Source organism: Dendropsophus ebraccatus, chromosome 6, assembly GCF_027789765.1.
Source record: "Dendropsophus ebraccatus isolate aDenEbr1 chromosome 6, aDenEbr1.pat, whole genome shotgun sequence".
Classification (NCBI taxonomy): Eukaryota; Metazoa; Chordata; class Amphibia; order Anura; family Hylidae; genus Dendropsophus; species Dendropsophus ebraccatus.
In genome coordinates, this window is record NC_091459.1 from 37,711,430 (window position 1) to 37,734,933 (window position 23,504).

Genomic DNA, 23,504 nt, shown 5'->3' on the forward strand with positions numbered 1-23,504 from the left:
AACTTTATATTGGAAAGATGGAAAGCTACGGGTGGGCAGCGTATTAATGCAAAAATAATTTTGGGGGGGAATACCCCTTTAACATGAATAGTAATACTAATTGTATGATAAAAATGCAGCTCTTGGCAAAAATTTTGTAATCGCCACTTTTGTAGGATGAACACCCAGCAACAACAAATTACAGATATGACTCATAACATAAAAGATGACCATTCTGGCTTCATAAAACATACTTCAAGACTTTCAAGATTGGGCTGCTTGTGGCTTAGTTGGCATAAGGCAATTTTACAACTCTTACATTGGCCCAGATTTATTTAATCTTAGACTGCAAAAACAAATGTGTAAACTCAGCCTGTTTTAATGTATCCATTTTGAAATGGTTATTTTTACTTCACGCAAAAATGTGGTCAACCTAAAAAAAGCATCCATTTTGATCCTTTTTTTTTTTTTTTTTTTATGAGTCAATGGACAAACAGATCCAAATGGATTGCACCAAATTGCATCTCCCCCCCCCCCCCACACACAAACTGTATATGTTAAACGCATGACCTCAAAATGATTGTTAATTTTTGCAAATCTTACAGTGTAAACACACTTTGTTTGGAGTCATCAGTATAAATTACAGTCACAGGTACAGTTGTATTTGCGGTTGTAAATACAATAGTTTTAACAACTTTTTTTTTGTGCTGGTTCATCTTTTAGTCTACTGGTTTATCCTCAATCTACCGATTTTTATCTTTTTGTCTAAATCTTTGCTTGTTGTTTGCTGACTTTATGTACTTCATTATTAATTTACACTTACAGTATGTGTCATTACTATTTTAGGATGTTTAAAAACATATAAGTTTAGCAGCAAGTTTTCAAAGTTTCTAGAAAACTTCAAAAACTTTTTTTTCTTTTTAAGAACACGTTCAATTCGGAAGTGGACTTCAGGGGCCTGTATGTAAGAACTCCCCATAGATTTTTCCCATTTTCCTACCAGGAAAGCATGGATACAGCCTATGACTTTATCCATGTTTTCCAGGACTCCATAGGGTGGCTTTCAACTTCTGCAGCCGCGGGGAATCACACCGAGCATTTGGGTTCGGATAACATTGTGGATCTTGAACATAAAAAAAGATCCGCTCAACACTGATTATTAAGTTTTATTCTGCAGGACAGCAGTCAGTGTACAGGTGCACATAGAAATTCCGGACACTTCTCATTCAATTGATAGAAAATAGGTTTGATGAAGACTAATTGATTTTTTTAGGGTAATAATACATCTTAAAGTGACATTGTCACCTCCTTTTTGCATTCTGACATCTCTACATAGGTGTAATGGGTAAATTTAGCGGTTTTCATACCTTATTTTATATCATACGTCATGGTGCTTGTTCAAGTAAAAAGTCATCTTTTGTCAACTGCAGATTGTGTTAAGTGGGCATGGCCTCGCGGCATTAGCGCCACTTAGCCCCGCCCACAATGTCACAGTTGGCCCCGCCCCCTCTCCGGCCATTGGAACAGGCTGGCCGAAAGGTCTAGACCCCACCCCACCAATGGGCGTCGAGGGGGCGGGCCCAAGGGTACTGTTGTGGGCGGGGCTAAGTGGCGCTAATGCAGCGAGGCCACGTCTACTTAATACAATCTGCAGTTGATAAAAGGACACTTTTTACTTGAACAAGCACCATGACGTATGATATGAAATAAGGTATGAAAAACGCTAAATTTACCCTTTACACCTGTGTAGAGATGTCAGAATGCACAAAGGGGGTGACAGTGTCACTTTAAGTATTAAAGTATTTTAACGTTTTTTCCTTCAGAAAATTGATATCTATTCAATAACATGTTAAGCAGATGGGGATGCGGCCGAGGATGGGCTAATGCGGCGGCGGGTCTGCGGACAGCGAGGGGTTAAAGCACATATTCACAGCAGGATGTTAATCCCGATGCGAATATGTGCTATCATAGGGGTGAATGGCACCGGATCCGCAGCGGTTCTCGCTTCGAATCCGCAGAAGTGAGATCCGCTGTGGATCCGGTAGGTGTGAAGGCACCCTAAAGGAGATTTATCAAACATCAAAGAGTCTGTGAGGAATGAAAGATGGAATCTGATTGGTTGCTAGGGGCAACTGGGCTAGTTTTACTTTACACCATGGTTGATAAATCTCCCCCATTGAATTTTAACTGCAGTTTTTGTATCTTGCTCTATAACAGGGGTCCTCAACTGGCGGACCGCGGTCCGAACCCGGACCGCGGAGGCCAGCTGTCCGGACCCCTGGTCAGACCTCCTAACCGCCCCGGATCTGGTCCGTCCCGCTCCCCACCGCACTGCCTACCGCCCCATAGGCGTACTGTCCTTAGATGTCAGTACGCCTGTGGGGCTGGGGGCAGTGTTGGTCCGGCCCCCGGCTGATACGCGCTCTCTGGGGATGTCCCGGGGATTCCCCAGCAGAGCGCGCACCACAGACCTCAGTGTACGCTGCCGGCCTGTCCTTCCCAGAAGTGCAGGCCGGCGGCGTACGCTGAGGTCACTGATGCGCGCTCTGCTGGGGAATCCCCAGGACATCCCTACAGAGCGCGTATCAGCCGGGGGCCGGACTGACGGGAAGAGAAGAAGACAGCCGCAGCGGGGAACGAGGTGCTAGGTGAGTTGTTTTTGTTATTTTTTTTTTTCTGTTTGGGGGGCATCTACAAGGGGAGAGCGCACAGGTGGACTATATACTACAGGGGGGACCTCACAGGGGGCTATATACTACTGAGGGGGCTATATACTACTGGGGGGAGCGCACAGGGGGCTATATACTACAGGGGGGACCTCACAGGGGGCTATATACTACTGAGGGGGCTATATACTACTGGGGGGAGCGCACAGGGGGTTATATACTACAGGGGGGACCTCACAGGGGCTATATACTACAGGGGGAAAGCACAAGGGGGGCTATATACTACTGGGGGGAGAGCACAGGGGCGATATATACTACTGGGGGGAGCTCACAGGGGGCTATATACTACAGGGGGACAGCGCATGGGGGGGCTATATACTACAGGGGGAGCTCACAGGGGGCTATATACTACAGGGGGGAGCTCACAGGGGGGCTATATACTACTTGGGGGGAGATCACGGGGGCTATATACTACTGGGGGGAGCTCACAGGGGGCTATATACTACAGGGGGAGAGCACAGGGGGGCTATATACTACTGGGGGGAGCTCACAGGGGGCTATATACTACTGGGGGGAGCTCACAGGGGGCTATATTCTACAGGGGGAGAGCGCACAGGGGGGCTATATACTACAGGGGGGACCTCACAGGGGCTATATACTACAGGGGGAAAGCACAAGGGGGGCTATATACTACTGGGGGGAGAGCACAGGGGCGCTATATACTACTGGGGGGAGCTCACAGGGGGCTATATACTACAGGGGGACAGCGCATGGGGGGGCTAGATACTACAGTGGGAGCTCACAGGGGGCTATATACTACAGGGGCGAGCTCACAGGGGGGCTATATACTACTTGGGGGGAGCTCACGGGGGCTATATACTACTGGGGGGAGCTCACAGGGGGCTATATACTACAGGGGGAGAGCACAGGGGGGCTATATACTACTGGGGGGAGCTCACAGGGGGCTATATACTACAGGGGGAGAGCGCACAGGGGGGCTATATACTACTGGGGGGAGCTGACAGGGGGCTATATTCTACAGGGGAGAGCGCACGGGGAGGCTATATACTACTGGGGGGAGCTCACAGGGGGCTATATACTACAGGGGGAGAGCGCACAGGGGGGCTATATACTACTGGGGGAGCAACAGGGGGCTATATACTACTGAAGGAGAGCGCACAGGGGGGGCTATACACTACTGGGGGAGCAACAGGGGGGCTATATACTACCAGGGCAGTCACCCCCTTTGTACCTAATATCAAAGGCCTGGTGAGAGAGAAAAAAATGCCAATTTTCCCGCTAATAAGCAGCAATTCTGTATATAAATAGTTGAACGTTTGTGACAAAGTAACAAAACACGTTTCCTACTGATGTTCAGCTCGGACCTTCACCTGACAATAGACCCCGGTAAGTGGACCTTCACTAAAAGTTGTTGAGTACCCCTGCTCTATAACTTTCCTAGCACCTTTGCTGTGATACTAAACTGCCGGTGTTCCCTTTAGGTGTGCTGCTAGACGTCCTGCAGAATGAAGATGCACAAGCAAACAGCGAAGCTTTCTTGTACTGTCTGGGGACTATCAAATTCCTTTCTGGAAATACCATGCTGCTTAATGAATTACTCAAAAAACAAGCAGTGGAAATACTGGTGGAATTAATGAAGCAGATTATCCGATTAAACACCATTCCAGAAAATACATCTTTGAATATGAGTCATCTGCTAGTTCAGGTCTGTTAGCAAATATTTGTGTATTAGTATTATTAATATTTTATATAATTCTAGTTTTCTGCCCCCATCTGGGTTAAAAACTAAAATGGTGCATCCCTGTCACCCTGAAAATCACAGATAAGAAAGTTTTGTAGGCAGGAAATCTGACTGTATACCTCTGTATAATAGCCATACAGTTTCCAATTAATACCCCTATAGAAGGAACAAATATTATCACCATATGATGACAACATATTACCACTCCATAATGACTAAATCTTATCACCAATGCTGCAATTTTTTGAAGCAAATCTTTTACTAACCTTCAAGGTTGTTCAAGGTCAGTGTTATGTCTCATTGGCCCTGCCGTGCTGGATCCAACAGTGCCCTCCTTTTTCAAATATACCATACCGTTCCAGAGATTTGTTGTTTTTATATTTGTGCAAATTAGCAAGTCTGGTGAACTGGAGGAAAAAATAGACCCAATAAATACAAAAGCATGGTCTAGGTATTTTCAATTTAAATACTGAAAAATTGCTTGATTTAAAGTGATTCTGTCAGGTGGAATGATCATATAAAACTCACACCACCTAATGAGCAATGAAACCAGCTTCCCCACAGTGTATTTAATGTTTACATCCAAGTCCGTAAAACTGCAAATGTGCCCCTCATGTAAATAAGCTGTATGTATGGATTGGGGTGGGGAGCAGAGCGCAACTGGTCTTGGCACTTTAATCACTCTCAGCAGGTGGGATTGACGTGCAGAGAGGCTTATACTTAAAGGGGTTATCCAGTGCTACAAAAACATGGCCACTTTCTTTCAGAGACAACACGACTCTTGTCTCCAGTTCAGCTGCGGTTTGCAATTAAGCTCCATTCAGTTCAATGGAACTGAGCAGCAAAACCCCGCCCAAGCTGGAGACAAAAGAGGGGCTGTCTCTGAAAGAAAGTGGCCATGTTTTTGTAGCGCTGGATAACCCCTTTAACAAGCTGCCAGGACATAGAAACCTCTATGCCTGTCAATCATGGCTACTGAGCACAATTACAGGCTGAGCACCGTGACTAGTTGCGCTCAGCTGTCTGCCTGCATACAGCCCATTTGCATGCAGTGCATGGCTGCAGTAAACCGTAAAATTAGTATTACAGTCCTCAATGTAAATGATGAATATGCCATCAAGAAGCATAGATTTAGGTATATCTTGACCTAATTCAATATACATATGAGACAGTTTGGCACACTGAGGGCAAGACTATCACCGATCCGACCCACCCCTTCTCTCGAATATTCTTCTGGTGCTCTGCAGTGATGAACAACAGGGTGTTATCACTCTAGAGCGCTACCTCTATATTTATGATGAGGGGTGGGGGATCAGAGGGCAGTAGTCCTGCCCCTAGTGTGTCAAACTGCCTAATTTGCATATAGAAGATTTACCAAAATGGCTCTTCTCTTTAAAGGGAACCAATCACCTTAAAAATGCATATATAGCTTTTTAAATGTGCTGTTAGATCACACAGCACACTTTCCATACATGTTTCTATATACTCCCTGCCTTCCCCGTGTAATCAATAAAGTAACTTTATAAAACTGGCGCCCGGTATGCAAATTATATCAGGTAGTCACCTGGGCGGTGTTTGGCTAGATGGTAGTCACAGTCAGTCCGGGTCCCCTGGGCGTCCTCCGGCGGTAAGGGGCGTGATTCAAATCACCCAGTAGCTCTGACATCACTCGGGAGCGCGCCGTGCACGACGTCGGCGCGCCTACGTCTTACACCGCTCCCATTCTGGCTGTACTGCGCCTGTGCAGAATAGCCTCAAACTCCGGCTCACACTGAGTTTGAAGCTATTCTGCACAGGCACAGTACAGCCAGAATGGAAGCGGCTGTACTGCGCATGCGCGGTGGCGTAAAAACGTAGGTGCGCAGACGTCGTGCATGGCGCGCTCCCGAGTGACGTCGGAGCTACTGTGTGATTTGAATCACGCCCAGAGGGGCGTTATTACCGCCAGAGGACGCCCAGGGGACCCGGACTGACTGTGACTACCATCTAGCCGAACACCGCCCAGGTGACTACCTGATGTAATTTGCATACCGGGCGCCAGTTTTATAAAGTTACTTTATGGATTACACGGGGGAGGCAGGGAGTATATAGAAACATGTATGGAAAGTGTGCTGTGTGCTCTAACAGCACATTTAAAAAGCTATATATGCATTTTTGAGGTGATTGGTTCCCTTTAAGTCCATTAACACTGCATGATGAAAAACATAAACAGCTTAGAAACATGACCAAGTGATCCAAGCAAAGGGGAGCCCTGTTATAAAGGTAACCCCAGTAACCAAAGCCTGGAAAAATATACCAGCTTCATAATATCATATAAAGCAAAAAAACAGCCAAATGCATAACCCAAACAGAGCAAACCAGTTTGGTCCCATGAACCCCACACGTATTCTTGTGCTAAACACAACTTACACAAAAGTTTGCTATCTATTTCGGTTTTATATATGTTTTATGTGCTTTATTTTTGTAGTGTGCTTAATTTGGGTTCAATTCATGTTGTATTTGCCTTCATTTCAAGTGGTTGATGTTTTATTCCCCCCCTCACCCCAATAGCATATATTTTTATGGGGCCACTTCAGCGCATGTATGTACTCTCCCAGAGGGTTGACTTGTATAGCGTTGGTATGTCTACATGGATTGGGTTGTATTGTATAGAGTTTTTTGCTTTATATAATATTGTGGAGCCATTCATTTAGGTTTTGGTCCCTTAGTACAGGGCTTCCCTTTGCTTGGCTCACTTGCTGATGTTTTTTATGTATGTTTTGTTGTGTCTTATTGTTAGACATAAAGATTATACATTTCTTACAAATAGCGGTATGCACCAAATTATTCTCTTGTGGTCTTTTTCTCTTGCAACTTTATATTATCCCTTGAATGTATGCATATGTATAAAATGTGTATACGCAAAATTCTGTGTATATATAAGCCAGTACGTTTCATGATCTTTCTTTACTGTAGCTTTTACCTGCGGCACATTTAGTATCATATCTGACCAAATTACATTAAAAGTAAATTTTACTGTTTTTATAAAGAACATTGTGTGTTCCCTTCCCTCAGCTCACTGCGACGTTAAGGAACCTTGCTGATCTTTCCCAGTCACGTCCAAAGTTTCTTGCAACTAACGCTTTAATGGAATTGTGCGTTCTCTTGGAGCATTATATACAAGATAAAGATATATGCATCAATATTTCTCGAATACTAAGGTATTTATCTTCTTCTTTTCATAATTATGATAAGGATTGTTCATACCAGTCATTGGAGTCTCTAAAAGTAGATTACTCAACAAGGTTCTTTTGTCTCTAGTTCGAAGGTGCTTCATAATAAGTTTTGTATGGGATCTGTCCTATAGAGAGTGATAATGCACATGACTGTGGGTAACTTGCGGCTTAGGTTGTGGTCACACTTTCAGGTTTTAAATGCAGTTATTAAATACAACTCCAGGAACAGATCATTGATGAAGAACCCGTATAAAGGAAAGACTGGGACGTCTCTTCTTTTCAAATACTTTTTGTTTTGTATTCAGTAATTGCAGTTAGTGTACCTGTCACAGTGGAGACTTTCAAACTTCTGTGTGCTGACACCGGTAGTTCAGGTTGCTGTGGAAACATTGTGCGCCTCAGTAAGTTCGGTGCATGAGCCCTATTAGGTTGGAATAGGGCTCATTCACAGAAGTTGCTGATGCGTGGCCTGTTTCCATGGCAACCCAAAATTCTTACAGGAATTTCAAAGTTTTCACTGTGTACGCTTTAAAAACCTACTGTACTTACCTGAATATCCCAAACTTTGTCAGTAGTGTATTTGGCTTGCGGATGAAAATTATGGAAACGTAAAAAGTTCATGCTACAGAAATATTATATTATGAGAGTAGGGTATTATTATAAGCAGCAATGGCGATTTCCTTATCTTAAGGGTATCTTCACACGTACCGGATTCTCAGTGGATTTGACGCTGCGAGTTTGCAGCTAAATCCGCTGCGAATTCATGTAGTGTGAAGGTCTATAGGGTTACATATCCGCATTGTGAATATGTAACCCAGCCCCTTTAACCCCCCACTGCCCGCAGCCCCCAGGCCAGAGCATACATTACTTGCTCGGCACCGCGGCTGCATGTGAGGCACCAGTCTCCCGTCAGTCTCCATGAGCCAATCGTTTCTGCCGTGCACTGATTGGCTGATGGGGATCGACGGGAGCCTGGAGCCTCACTACAGCCGCGGAGCAGGTAATGTATGCTCTGAGCCGGGGGCTGCGGGCGGTGGGGGGTTAAAGGGGTTGGGTTACATATTCACAGTAGAATGAGAGTTCCGTTGCAGATATGCAACCCCATAGACCTTCACACTACATGGATTCGCAGCGGATTTTGCTGCAAACTCGCTGTGTGAAATCTGCTGCAAATCCGGTACATGTGAAGCTACCCTAAACAATTTATTAAAACAAAAGCCAACAACACTGTGTTGTATACCACAACAATAAAATGTCAATGCCTAAATAACTTATAATATATAATGTATACATTTTTTCTCTTTTTAAGCAAACTTTCACTGTACCATGACTGTTGCCTGGCTTTGGCAGATTGCTCCAACTGTTATGCCACCTTCTTGTCCGTACTAAACAGACATCCAAATAAACAGGTTGGTTTGTTTGCTTTAATTTTTGAATATATATTGTATGTTGATGTCATATTATGATGCTCATTAGAGAAAGGGAGTGAAATTGGGGGATATTACATGTAGTCGTCTTTCTCTACCCAGAATTATGAACATACTATTGTAACACTAAACATTGTCAGCGGTGTGTTTGTAGACTGTCTATACAGAATGTCTTGTCTATCAGTGTCACCTCAACATTTGAATGATGTATTAGCACATTTACATATAAAACAGTTTAAAAATATAATGATGAATATTTATATTCTTGGTAAACCTATACTAGGAATGCCCATTTCTTCTTCTGCTGTCCTCAATGTTCTTGCTCAATTGTCAATAACATAACATGTGTCAGCAATCTGCTTTGTTTCTGTAAGAAAAGTTCACTTCCCCCAGTAAAACAAACCAAGCAGTCACCAGATTTACATTCATACAGATGTTAGCTATAACCTATACTTGGCTAGATAGGCTTATGTCTAGAATCATGTGGGCTTATACATAATTGTTACATTCCCTTTTAAAGGGAATCTAACCTGCTGTTGTGTTCCTGTAGGGCAGGGAATGGTGAGCACTACAGTAGCGGGTCCAAGGTAATAAAGCTACTTTAGTACTCAGTGTCCCCTGCTGTATAGGAACAAAACAGCAGATTAGTTTCTTCCAACCTATTGTTAATTTCCTTTTTAAATTAGTTTGAATAAAAATTAGTTTTATGCTCAACCAAAGGGGAATTGCATATATAGTTCTAAAAATATTGGCCCAGGTTAACAGTAATTGTCTAATTCTTAGTCACCGACATTCTTCAAATTAGTACAACTCAGGCTGGGTTCACACTAAGTTTTTGCAATCCGTTTTTTTTTTTTTTTTCCCAAAAAAGGATGCATGTGTGTGCATCTGTTTTGATCTGTTTTTCTATTGAATTCCATTATAAAAAAAAAAAGATCAAAATGCATCCGTTTTTTTATTTAACGGACACAAGAATGAGGTTGACTAAGTTTTTTTGTATGTTAAAAAAACGAATCCGTTTTGATCCCTTCCTTTATTTAATGGAATTCAGTGGAAGAACAGATTAAAATGGATGCACACACATGCAAAAAACGGATGAAAAAAAAAACGGATGAAAAAAACCTAGTGTGAACCCAGCCTTACAAGTATACAAACTAAAGGGCCTCAGGGTCAGCCGCACTACAAGTTATAATTGCTATATGTAACAATCTTTAATCTAGGTTAATAAACATGAAAAAGAACATTGAGGTTTGAATAGGTGTACACCAATGTTAGAACAATAAGATTAATAAAATATTCCGTCAGTCAGCGTGTTAAAGGCCCATCCGCCAGTGATCAGTCAATTGCACATGCATCGTAAGGCCGGGTTCACACACTGTAAGGCACCGGCCGTTTTGTGACCCAGCTATGTCACAGAACTGCCGCTGTCTGTGAAGATCATTAGAAAGTGTGTCGAAGTGATGCATACAGTTGTTTTGGTGCAGTCATGGCACATTTTCATGAGTAAATCTGGGCCATTCTATTTATAAGGCCCTTGTGCACATAGCTGTGTTACAACCCTTGGCGTCCCATTGGACGAAGCAATTTTTGATAATTAAAGACTAACTATAAACAATCGCAAATGAGATTGCTTATCGTTAACCTAAATACGTTCACCATATTACACAGAACAATAGTTGTTAGTTACGATTGTTACTACGACTGTTTATTTCATTTGATCCCAGCAAAAGAAGGAACAATGTGCATTACACTGAACGTATGTGGAATTACAGCGAACGATCAATTACACTGTAAAATGACTGTTTAAATTCAAACAATATAATAATTTTTCACTGAATAATCGTTCCGTGTTATAGGGCCCTTGCACAAACCTGTAATGTCTCTCCCATTCTAGTGCAAATCCAACAGACAAATGATTTAATAAAACCTAGAAGCATTGAGTTTTGGGGACAGTAGCCCTGAACCTGATGGAACATAAATGGTAACATTTGGAGGCTCCTGTATTTGGTTTTTTTTTTTTTACCTTTCTAAGGGGTGGTATTACACGGAACGATTATTGTTCGAAAAATCGTTAAATTGTTCTGATTTGACAGATAATTGCTCAGTGTAATAGCAGACAATTAAACGACCAGAAATCGTTGGTCGTTTAATAGAATTTGGACCTGAGTTTTATATAGCTTATGTTATGAAGATTTGTATCATATTTTCTTACACTTATGTCACTTTGTTTTAATGAAAACCCTTTAAAGTAAATCATAAAATCTGTTTACAGCTACAATAAAGGCTAATTTTAGTTAGTTTTAATTCTCACTAGGATTCCACACCCAACCACTGAACGTCCCAACGAAAACAACGTTAGGAAAGCATGGAAAATGTGTGTCTGCCAGTATTTAATGCAGACAAGATGGAGTATTCCTCTGGGAAAAGCCATTTTTCTTTAGCCGAGGAGACAGACACAAACAGTTCCTAGAAATCTGAGCATATCTGGCAGTGTGGAGTGCCGTTCAGGCAGGGCCAACATACTTTGGTTGTCATACCAATCATGGTCGTATTGGCCACTTTTTTGTGGCCATTGGTAACTTCTTCTGGCAAGTTTGTATTTCTCACATAACAGAATATAGCAAGATCTCTGCTACGAAGAGACATGTGTAACTATTATAATAAATATTCATGCCATTCCTATTGCAGTAAAGCATTGAGTCATTGCAGACTCTTTAGAATGTCACTGGTGAGGAGATACACAGGCAGCTGTTGACATTTAGTCAGCCAGTGGGTGTTTATAGATTTCAGTAGATTTGGAGGTGTTGTGTTTTTTTTTTTTTTGCTTTTTGTGCATACTTCCTGTAGACCAGTAAGGCGTATTTCACATAGCAGCAGACACCCAGCTGAATAGTGAGCAATGTATTCACATACACTGCTCTTTCCTATCCATTGCTCTTTTAGTCTTTCTTCTTTTTTTTTTTGTAATATTTCTCTTATAATTGAACATAAAACCTTACATTACTTAGCCTGTACTGATTTTGGGTGAGCATTTACATCTGCTCTGCTACTTCCATTTTTTGTTCCATCATAATAACAATATACCAAAAAGTTATTCTGGATCCCATCCATGCCAGATGCCAGAGATTAATAGATCTAATTGACTAATAGGGTCCATTGGGTTTCCATCATGGTGACTGGCATTTTACCATACAGAATTCATGCTATGCTGTTTTATCTGTGATTGCTAATGGAATCCACATTAGAGGCTTTATCCTGCAGATATGGACCTAGCCTCACACATTGTTTATTTCTATATATGTCTATATATGTCTAAATCAGGTTGGTTATGAGAGTGCAGGGCTTCATGAAGATTGGAAGCTAAAAGTTAGGTTGCTAAGTAACATTTAATTTAATGGGGAAGCAGATACAAAATCACTATTTGATTTAAAGGACTAACAGAATGCCAAGAGTGGTTTATATGTTAGTGGAAACCAGCTGTCAGGATTGTGCAACTGGTGTGAACTGGGCCTGTTTTTACTTTTATGTGCCAGACCCGCTCGCTTCTCAGCTTCCTGGCAATGTTAAACTGATCACTTGATTATGTAGATCTTTAGACTGACTGGTTTCTCTGCTTATCTGGAACCTGGAAGATCAGGTCCAATGGGGATCTGGACCGGGCTCTTGGTCAGCATAAAAGAAAGCTAAGGCAGTCTCCCAGCACTGGCTATTAGGTTTCATACCCTGGTCTCAGCTCCCCCTATCTATTCCTGCGATCCCCAGCAGCAGTAGCATCCAGGAGACTTTAACCTGCTGTTATGTTCCCAAAATGCACGAAACGCTTAGAAGGAAAGTCATTTTCTTACCTTCATCCTCAGCACCGTTTTTGCGTTGACATTAATAATATGTAAATAAGGCAGTTTTGTGCACTGGGGGCAAAATGACAGCCCTCATTGCCCCGATCCAACCTATCTCTTCTCATGAATATTTATCCAGTGCCCTGCAGTCATTAGCGTCATAGTGATGTCATTGGGCTGCCTCAAGGCTCATTAGGAGGGACGGGGCGGATCGGTGCACTGGGGACGGTAGTCCCACCCCCAAGTGCACAGGAAACATCTCATTAACATAAACTGGTGCTGAGGATGAAGGTGAGACAATTACCTTTAACCTCCGCATTCCATGCGCTATGGGAACATAACCTGCTGTTAGTTTCCCTTTTAATTATAATCTTTTCAAATTATAACGTACATTCATATCTATGTGACTGTTTATTACTTAAAAGTGCCCTAATGCGACCAAAAGCTTAAAAAAACAAACAATCCCAAAAAGATTATGTCGCATCATTAAATAAAATCAAAATTTTAAGCATGTTGAGGATATATCATCATCATCACCTTCCTTCCTCCCCTCCCTCGAAAAAAAAGAAAAGACAGACTAAGAGAGAGGAAAAGCGGATGCTACCCTATGGGGCTTACAATCTACAAGGAGACTTGGAAGGAGACAGTAGGTGAAGAAAGCAGCTGTTCATATAATGCTGTAATAAAAACTTATAATTCTGGCACCAGTTTCCAGGTTTTAGTTCACTAGACCAGAATAATTCTTAGTTATGTTACAGAACATGGACGTAGCACACAATGGTAAGCCCACTGGGATAATTAACTCAATGATTTGACAGTACAGTTATATTAGATATTGGAATGTTACACTAGAATAATAATAAACAGCGGTATCTGCACAGACATAGAAAAAATTGTCACATAACAGGGTTAAAGACTAAAATAAAGTAACCGCACAGGTATAATTATCACAATTATAAGGGCCCTATTACACAGAGGGATTATTGTGCAAAAACCCGCCAAAGCGGTCGATCGCTAATGATAACTGGCAATATAGTAGCGAATCATTGTAACGTTATCAAATTAATCTATTTCTGTTATGAACAATCATTTTTGTGGCCGTTATAGGGTCGCTAATTATTTGTGCGAGAGAAAAATGGAGGTTTTCCCCCAAGTGACTGAAAGATTTCTTATTACACAAATGATTTTTTGACATGCTAAGGAATCACGATCAGCAACCATCTAATGATTTTGTGTTCGTCCTGCACTCGCTTAACGCTATTACACCTAATGATGATCGCTAACGAACACTTTGGTGGGTTTTTGCACGATAATCGATTCGTGTAATAGGGCCTTAAGTCAAAGTGCAGGGCTGTTGGCCACAATCGTGTCACAGTACAGGGCAAATAAACACTGTAAAATCATAGGAGTCATGTCAAAGATAGTACTCATTGTCACAGTGTGTTATAATACAGGCATAATGAATGAAGTGATATCACAAAACAGGAATAAAAAGCTGTGATGTCACCGTAAATTACTCCAAAAAACATAACATGACATAACAGGAAACAGCGATGCCAGAGAACAGAAAGGTGTCAGTGACAGTTGCTGTTGACTACAGTGAGTGAAGTCAGTGTGCATGCTAAGGCCCTGTTCACACGTAGCAAAACTAGCGGAATTGTCCGCCGCAGAATGCCGTTAGCCTCCCTCTCATAATGGGAGTCTATGGGAGGCGCACGCTGCTGTTCTCACAGCGTCTCTCCGCGTGGTGAGAGCAGCAGCTCGCACCTCCCATAGACTCCCATTATGAGAGGGAGGCTAATAGCATTGTCCGCCGTGGAATTCCGCTAGTTTTGCTACGTGTGAACATAGCTTATGGGTGTGTTAACAATGAGTAAATCAGGCAGAATCCCGCCTGCCTTAGTGTGCCATAGGCTGTCTATGGGAGAGCTTGTGCGCCACCGTTCTCCGTTCAAAGAATTGCCTCTTAAGAACACATTTACACAGGACATATGCACAAAGTAATGTAGGGCAAAAGCAATCCATATATATGGCATTTAAAGGGGTATTTCACCCAAGAGTGAAAAAAATGAAATCCTCCCAAACCTAGCTGATCTTACTGATCAAGTCCCCCTGAGTATTTTAAGCCATCTCCTGTCTTTCTAGCTGCCGCAGTTTCAGATTTATTAATTGTATATCTGTATAATCTAGAAAAGTGCAAAGTGCTACACAGAATCACACAAGATGTAAAGAAACATGAAAGTTTATAGGGGTATGTTTATACTACGGAATCAGCGTGGAATTTGCGCCGCGGACTCAGCTTGAAGTTCCGCCTGTCCTATTGACGCAATCCACCATCTGCCAAAAGAATTGACATGTCCACGCTGATTCCATAGTGTGAACAGACCCTTAAGGCCCTATTACACCAACAGATCTGACGACAGATTATCTGCTAAAGATTTAAAGCCAAACCCAGGAACAGACTATAATCAGAGAACAGGTCATAAAGGAAAGACTGGATTTCGCCTCTTTTTTAAATCCATTTCTGAGTTTGGCTTCAAATCTTTGACAGATAATCTGTCGGCAGATCTGTTGGTGTAATAGGGCCTTTAGAGTGATAGTTGTTTTGCCATGGCTGTTCAACGACAGGTGGTAATTGATGTACAAAGAGAAGACAGAGGGGAGCTTTACAAAGAGATTTACAAACATTTGAGAGTCAGACAAACCATGCGTAATCCCTGCCTGAAAACAAAAATAAACTCTAAAAATACTTTCATGGGTTAAAGAAACATTGAAGACTTATTTTTAAATCTTATTTGTTAGTGCAACATTTTCCTGGAGGCGATGACACTTGTGGTTGGAGAGCATGTGTTATTCATTTGTAGCCCAGGAGTCCAACAATGTGTGCACTTTGTTACTGGAGGAGTGTATAAGGAGACTATAATGCTTTGCATTTTAGTGTCTTTTTAATTTTTCTTAAAAAATTAGATAAGTAATAAGCAACATTAAAGGAGAAGTCTGGACAAAATAAAAAATATGCTGAAGGCAGGGAGGTGCGGGAACATAATAAAAAATGTATACTTACCCATCCCTGTTTCCCGCTCCTGCCACGTCACGACCCAGGCTTAGGAGTGCCCACTCAGTCAGTCAGTGATTGAGATGGGACACTGCTGCAGTCATTGATTGGCTGAACGGGTACTTTCCCCCGGACCAAGATGTACCAAAAAGTCTGGAGAAACTGCAGCAGCGGTCAGGAAGCTGGTGGCGCAGTGCTGTGGGGTCACGGGGATGGGTAAGGATACATTCGTTATTATGTTCCTTTAACCTGAAAATATTGCATACATACACCAATTTCCATAAATCAGCTAGGTATTTCACCACTGAAATGTAGTATTACATGATGGCTACTAATCTGAATGGCTGTCCTTGTACTTTAAAGTCCATGTATCGCCTAGATTTTCTTTTACTGATTAGAGACAGATACGTGTTCTTTTTTTTCTAATTTGTTTCTATTTTTTTAACATTTTTTTTTTATTTCATTTTTTTTGTCTATTTTTATGGTTGTTATGTTATTTAGTGATATTTACAGCAAGCCCCATGGACATAGATGACAACAGACAGATAGGCAGATTTGATGCTGCAGATATCATTGTGACTTAATGACTGAACACAGCATAAAATCTGCACCATCAAATCTGCTGCAGATCCTGTACATCTGAATAGACCCTTTAAAGAGAATCTCTGACCTACAAAATGGCTATGAAACCTTCAGTGCCCCACTGGGCCTCTTTGATTCATCACTAGGGGGATTAAAAGCATATTTCCTCTAGATGTACAGGTACTGAGACTCTCTGTGAACTGATCGCTATGGAACAGTGACAGAGTCCCTTTAATGTTTGCAGTATAGCTGTATACATATGGTTTGTTTTGTTGGATTTTGTCCATGCATAAAGCTTTATTAACAAATAACTTATTTTGCAATCTGCATTATCTTTAGGATCTTCTGGTCCGCATAGTTTTCACACTTGGGAATCTAACAGCTAAGAGCGATACAGCTCGTAAACAATTTTATGAACTGGAAGGAAGCATTAAAACTCTTTTACGTTTATTGCACACTTACTGCGACCTTGATAAAAAGGCACAGAGTGCTCTGTCATCAGCAAAGGAAAAACCGAAGGGCCAAAACCAGCCCACAGAAGTAGAAGATATCTTAATTAAAATAGTATGTCTCTTGGCTAACCTGTCCGTCCATCCAAAAGTTGGAGAAGAACTTGCTGCTGACCAGAACTGCGTGCTACTGTTAATGCAGATTCTTGGTAAGTTACACTTTATACATATAACAAGATAACCTGAAAAGTAGGGGCTTATTCAGCTACTTATTCAGCATACTGTTTGGAGCAGTTTTCTAATTAACTGTTAGGGGTATTGTTTTTTTCTTCACATTTTTATATTGAGTGTCAGCAGTAAGGGGCAACATGGCCACATGGTCCCCAATGGCTGCATGAGCCCTGTCTTGACATAGTTACATGTTGCTAGTAGAGATGAACCTGCCAAAAGTTTGGGTTCGCATGAACCAGAACGATCAGCATTTGAATCCCACTGCCTGGAGAAGGAGGATGCAGCCCAAGGACTTTTTGGAAAACATGAATACAGCCATACACCATAGGCTGTTTTCCAGGTAGTCCTCAGGCTACTTCCTCCTTCTCCAGGCAGTGGGATTCAAATATCTATCGTTCAGGTTTGTGCAAACCCAAACTTTTGGCAGGTCGTCTCCTCTCTAGTTGCTAGCAATATAGCAATACTGAGCCTCCCCGATGCCTGTCTTAATAAATGTTAGCATTAGAATAGACCTTAGACTTGGGGAAGCAGCCTGTGTCACAAATTATGCATCCATAAATGAATAGATGCTATAGCCACAATATTATGCTTACAAGACTGTATGACCATTAGGAATGAATTGGAGACCACTGTGGACAGTATATTCACCATTTTCATCATGGCCACAAGTCCGCTGTTTGGCTTCCAGTTTGGGAGACTGTGCCTTAAATTTTACATAGATTTATCTTATTTTTTTCCACCTATTTTCAAATTTGATCACCTCGTATAGATGCATATGGAGGATGGTAAACACATAAAGCTGTTATCTCTATGGGCTATCTTCGCACCTGAATTTATGTTTGTGTATATAATGACAACCTTTTCACAGTACACAATCTTGAAATCCTAGTTAGGGTAGCATGTTCCATTATGTTCTGTTATTGTTCATGAGGACTGATATGTCCTTATTGCACATAGTGTGCTGATGATGATGAAGAGAAGCATCTTACCTTCATCCTCGGTGCTGTTTCTGTGCTATTAGGTGTTTAATGTTTATGTAATTAGGCCCTAGTGCACCAATCTGGCCTGCCCTGCTGATAGTCATTAGAAGGGGCGGGCCATCCGAGAACAGATGGGCAGTCCCGCTCCCATAGCACTAAAATACCAAATTAGGCTATGTTCACACTACGTAAAAGTACAGCCGTTGTTGCCATCGGCAACAACATCCGTACTTTGTACGGTGTAGAACACTGCCTTATCTGCTATGGGATCCCAGCCGGTCGCTTGCTTCATTGTGTGCTAAGAGAGTTCTGAAAACTGCGGCCGGAAAGATCATCCAGCCGGTACTGCAGAGACCTGTCCGGGTTACGGAACGGCCTGTCCAATACGTAGTGTGAACATAGCCTTAGCATGGAAACAGCTCTTGCCTCCATCCTCAGCACCCCGTGCGCAATAGAAACATGTCAACAGGTTAGATTCTTATTTAAATTTCCTTTAAATGCCTATATTGGTATATAGGTGTTGTAGTCTAATCTATAGGTGTCAAACTCAGGCCCTCCAGCTGTTACAAAACAACAATTCCCATTATACCTAGACAACCAAAACTAAAGCTTTTTCTGTCCAGGCATGATGGGAAGTGTAGTTTTGCAACAGTTGGAGAGCCTGACTTTGACCGCTATGGTCTAATCTATTATTACTGTGGACCTCATGATAGATTCTTTATTTTAATAATACCATCTAATCTTTGGCCACCCTACTTTTTTTCTGCACACTATAAGAACAAATAGCCTGAATGAGGCTGATGTATGAAGTCTGCCTATCAAATCCCAGACACCACTGAATACAATTCTATGGTGATTACTCTAAAGATTTTTTTGTAAATATGCATAAAAGTTGATATTTTGTTTCCCCTTTTGACTAAACTCCACAATATTGTAATTATTTCATCATTTCAGGATACAAGTCAATTGATGAATGTGAAGAACTGGTGATCAATACCCTGGCAGCATTCAGCAATTTGTCTTACTATCAAAATGACAGCTCTGTAATTACCAGCAGAAGGATAGAGATTTCTAATTGTAAGTTTTTCTGTCCTTTTATTAAGATTGAAATGTAACAGTTTAACCCTTTTCGTGTTAAACTAAAGGGAAACATACAAACCTACTAATAGGTACCTGTGGCTGCAGAGTTCCTGATATAGGCATCGCTCTTCTTCTTATACTTATGCATATTAATATAGTCGTAAGTAGCGGATGGGCAGGCTGTTGAATTTATGTGCTTGTTGTTGCTGTTATATGTCTGGCCAAAGTTGGCTTTTAGGGCCTGTAATTATACCACCATTGCTAAACATTAGGGTCCATTTACACAGAAAGATTATCTGACAGATTATCTGCCAAAGATTTGAAGCCAAAGCCAGAAACAGAGATCAGGTCATACAGGAAAGCCTGAGATTTCTCCTCTTTTCAAATCCATTCCTGGCTTTGGCTTCAAATCTTTGGCAGATAATCTGTCAGATAATCTTTCTGTGTAAATGGACCCTTATGGTGCGTTTACACAGACAGATTTATCTGACAGATCTTTGAAGCCAAAACCAGGAACAGACTATAAACAGGGATCAAGTAATAAAGGAAAGACTGGGATCTATCCTCTTTTCAAATCCATTCCTGGCTTTGGCTTCCAAAATCTGTCAGATAAATCTTTCTGTGTAAACGCACCCTTAGTCGACCTCATTTTTGTGTCCGTTAAAAAAAAAACCAGATCCATTTTGATCAGGTTTTTTTTATAATGAAAGTCAATGGAAAAAAAGAACAAAATGGATGCGCACAAATGCAAAAAAAACTTGAGCACTAGCCTAATGTTACAGCTTATTGCTCTCGTATCCCATTGCTCCATTTTGTAACATAACCACAATGGAACAGAGCAACTAGAAGGATTGGCATGGTGCTAAGAGAATGCCCAGGATAAACACGTTATATGGGTCTTAGCTGGTAATCCACACCACTGTTGGTGAATTCAGGAACCTTGAGTGGATTGCTGCTACTGTAGTTGTGCTTCTACACCACACTGCGACATAACATAAGGGATCTGGTTCAGCAAAAGGAAATGTATTAAAATATCTGTCATTTTAACAGTGCTGTTACCATTAATGCTGTCTACCAACATGGAGGGCATGCTGGAAGCTACTCGAGTATATGGAAATCTGTCTCAGTACCAGGATGTACAGGATTTCATTTTGAAACAAAATGGTGAGCTGCGGTGTCATTTCTGCCAAAAAAAAAGCAAAGGATTACATAGTTTTAACAGTATTACTGGATGTGTTTTTATCCTTTAGACTATATCCCATTTGTGTACACCCACATAAATTATCTTATAGGAGAAAACTTCCCCCACACAGTAACCAATGGAGCATGATAGAGCAGCACACAGAGTACCTTCATATCCATAGTACCGAGCGGGAGTCATCTCGCTGCCAGTATGTAAGTGCTGCCCCCATTTACACCCTGCCGCTGGGAAGGTACTTTACCAACTTCATGATCCGGCCGCATCTGAGGCTCCTGGAGGTCCTGCACAGCCGATCAAGGACTGCGGCGGGGCTGATTGGCTGCGCGGGACCTCCGGGAGCCGGAAGCCTCAGATGCAGCCGGATTGTAGAGCAGGTAAAGTATCTTCCCGGCGGTGGGGGGTTAATGGGGGCGGCACTTACATACTGGCAGCGTATTTTGCTGCGAACTTGCCACGTGAAATCCGATGCGGATACGTTACATGTGAAACTATCCTTAATGTATTTTGGGGATTCTGAGATTATTTATTTCATGACATATTATACTTTGTTAGTGGCAAAATTTAGTCTTAAGGGAAATAAGAGAGACTCTGGGTCCTATTACACGACTAACGATAAACGATTGTAAATGAGATTGTTTATTGTTAACCTGAAATCGTTCACCATATTACACAGAATGACAATCGTTAGATACAATCCTTATTACGATCATTATTGCGATCATTAATATGATCGTTTATTCCATCTGATCCCAGCAAAACAATGAACAATGTGCAATTACACTGAATGATTAGTGAAAAAATGCGGAACTTGAGCGAATGAATGTGGAATTACAGCGAACAATAAGCAATAATTTTAGGCTTAGATCTAAATCAACGACATACAGTACGAACGATTTTTCGATCATTGCCTGCAATTACACTGAATGATTATCATTTAAATTCGAACAATATAACGATTTTTCGCATGATAATCGTCCACTGTACTAGGGCCCTAAGGCTGGACCTGTGTTGTTTTTTTGCTTTTATATCACAAAAATGTGGGAAGATTTACAAACACAAAACCCCTATAACCCCCCTGCCCCAAAACTATTTACAAAGCGGAATACATATATGCATTGTCACATAAAATGTACATCAGAACAACAAATGTAAAATTCATCAAGCAGTAAATCTGTTACAGCACTTGTGAGCAAATAGAAAGAAAACATGGAAACAGATCTCTTAAATACTGGACCCTCCCTTGTAATGAGGTTATTGCATTAAAGGCTGCAGTGCGCTTACCTGAGTACTCATTTTTGCTCCAAAGAGTATTTTAGTTAAAGGGTACCTGTCACCCCCCGTGCCGGGGTGAAGGCCGCCCGACCCCCTGCTAGAGCCCCGGATACTTGCCCCATCTCGCCAAGTCCCGCTCCTGGAGCCGGTCCCGGGACAGAGATATCCTTGTCAGAAGCCCGGCGTGCGCTGCAGAGATGAGTCCGACGCCCATAGCGAATGACTGCTCCATTCATTCTCTATGGGCATCAGACTCATCTATGCAGCGCACGCCGGGCTTCTGACAAAGATATCTCCGTCCCGGGACCGGCTCCAGGAGCGGGACTTGGCGAGATGGGGTAAGTATCCGGGGCTCTAGCAGGGGGTCGGGCGGCCTTCACCCCGGTACGGGGGGTGACTGGTTCCCATTAAATGACTGCTAAAATTTACTTTAAAGGGATTTATCAGCTGATAACCTGCTAATAGCTGATAACCTGCTAATAGCTGATAACCTGCTGATACTTTAAAGGGATTTATCAGTTGATAACCTGCTGATAGCCTCTTACTGCCCACAGGGCACTGAGGAGGAAGGTATATCTCTTACCTTCCTCCTCAGCGCAGTTCTTGTGGTTTTAGCAGTTTAATCCTCGCAACGGAGCACCTTTAGAAGCACTGCCCCGCCCCCATCAATCCAATCCGGCCCGTCCACTCCATTGATTATCATTAGATAACCGTCTCGGCACTATGGGGGCAGGGCAGTGCTCCTAATGGTGCTCCTGACCTAAAATTACACTGTTAACAGCAGGAGAAGGGTAAGAAACATGCCTTCCTCCTCAGCACCCCATGCACAATAAGGGGCTATCAGCAGGTTAGATTAGTCTAGTGTGCCAAGATGTCAACGGAAAAAAAATATTCTTTATCTCTTTCTGTTGTTGCTTTACCACCTAGTTTATAAATTCATTGTTACCTTACTGGATTCTGGACAGCAAGATGTCTGCTTTTCTGCCTGTGGGGTACTGATTAATCTGGCTACAGACACTAATAGGAAAACTTTGCTGAAAAAAGAAGGGGCCATGGAAAAGTAAGTAAGAGTTTCTTTCAAATTAGCTTTGAATTATATAATGTTCTTTCTGAAAACATATAAGCTTTATTATTATTCTTATAGCAATTATAATTATGTTTTCACACCGTAAAATTATCCCACGATTGGCCAACAATCCACACACAGTATAGAATAACAGCCATGGTTGATCATGATCATGCTCATTATTTATGACCGCCTTTTGCATAAAAAAAAATGCTCTCTGCTGTCACCTCTGTCTGTGACTAAAACTGTCCAGAGCAGTAACATATTCCCATAGAAAGCCTCTCCTGCGCTGGACAGTTCCCGACATGGACTGAGGAGGCAGCAGAGAACACTGTGTCAGACTGGAAAGAATACACCACTTCCTGCAGGACATACAGCAGCTGATTTTTAATTAGAAGTAAAATTACAAATCTATATAAATGTCAATCCCGCTGCGAGTATGTGTTCTCATAGGAATGAATGGCACTGGATCCGCAGCGGATTCCGCTGCAGATCCGGTACATGTGAAGACACCCTTAAAGGGAAAGACTATTACCTGTGTATAGTGAGACTAATTGGTGTTTTGGATATAGTGACATATCCATAATCCCAAAATATCCGGGCCCATAATGCTTGATAAGCATAGGTGGTGGCAGGGTATAGCTTTATGAGATATTGGGATGCGGGGAACCTATGTAAGGCTGGGTTCACACTGCTTTTGTAG

At 41.9% G+C, this 23,504-nt stretch overlaps 1 protein-coding gene across 4 annotated transcripts in view; it reads left to right on the top strand.

Annotated features, from left to right (window-relative positions):
• ARMC2 (armadillo repeat containing 2) overlaps window positions 1-23,504 on the top strand; it is a 102,165-nt gene that overhangs the window by 75,751 nt on the left and 2,910 nt on the right. For all 4 annotated transcript variants that reach the window (XM_069974812.1, XM_069974811.1, XM_069974809.1 and 1 more), the window contains exons 10-16: window positions 4,148-4,371; window positions 7,462-7,607; window positions 8,932-9,031; window positions 16,862-17,180; window positions 19,137-19,259; window positions 20,313-20,426; window positions 22,663-22,795. In XM_069974812.1, the coding sequence (XP_069830913.1) occupies window positions 4,148-4,371; window positions 7,462-7,607; window positions 8,932-9,031; window positions 16,862-17,180; window positions 19,137-19,259; window positions 20,313-20,426; window positions 22,663-22,795 (1,159 nt within the window). The remainder of the gene's footprint in view (window positions 1-4,147; window positions 4,372-7,461; window positions 7,608-8,931; window positions 9,032-16,861; window positions 17,181-19,136; window positions 19,260-20,312; window positions 20,427-22,662; window positions 22,796-23,504) is intronic.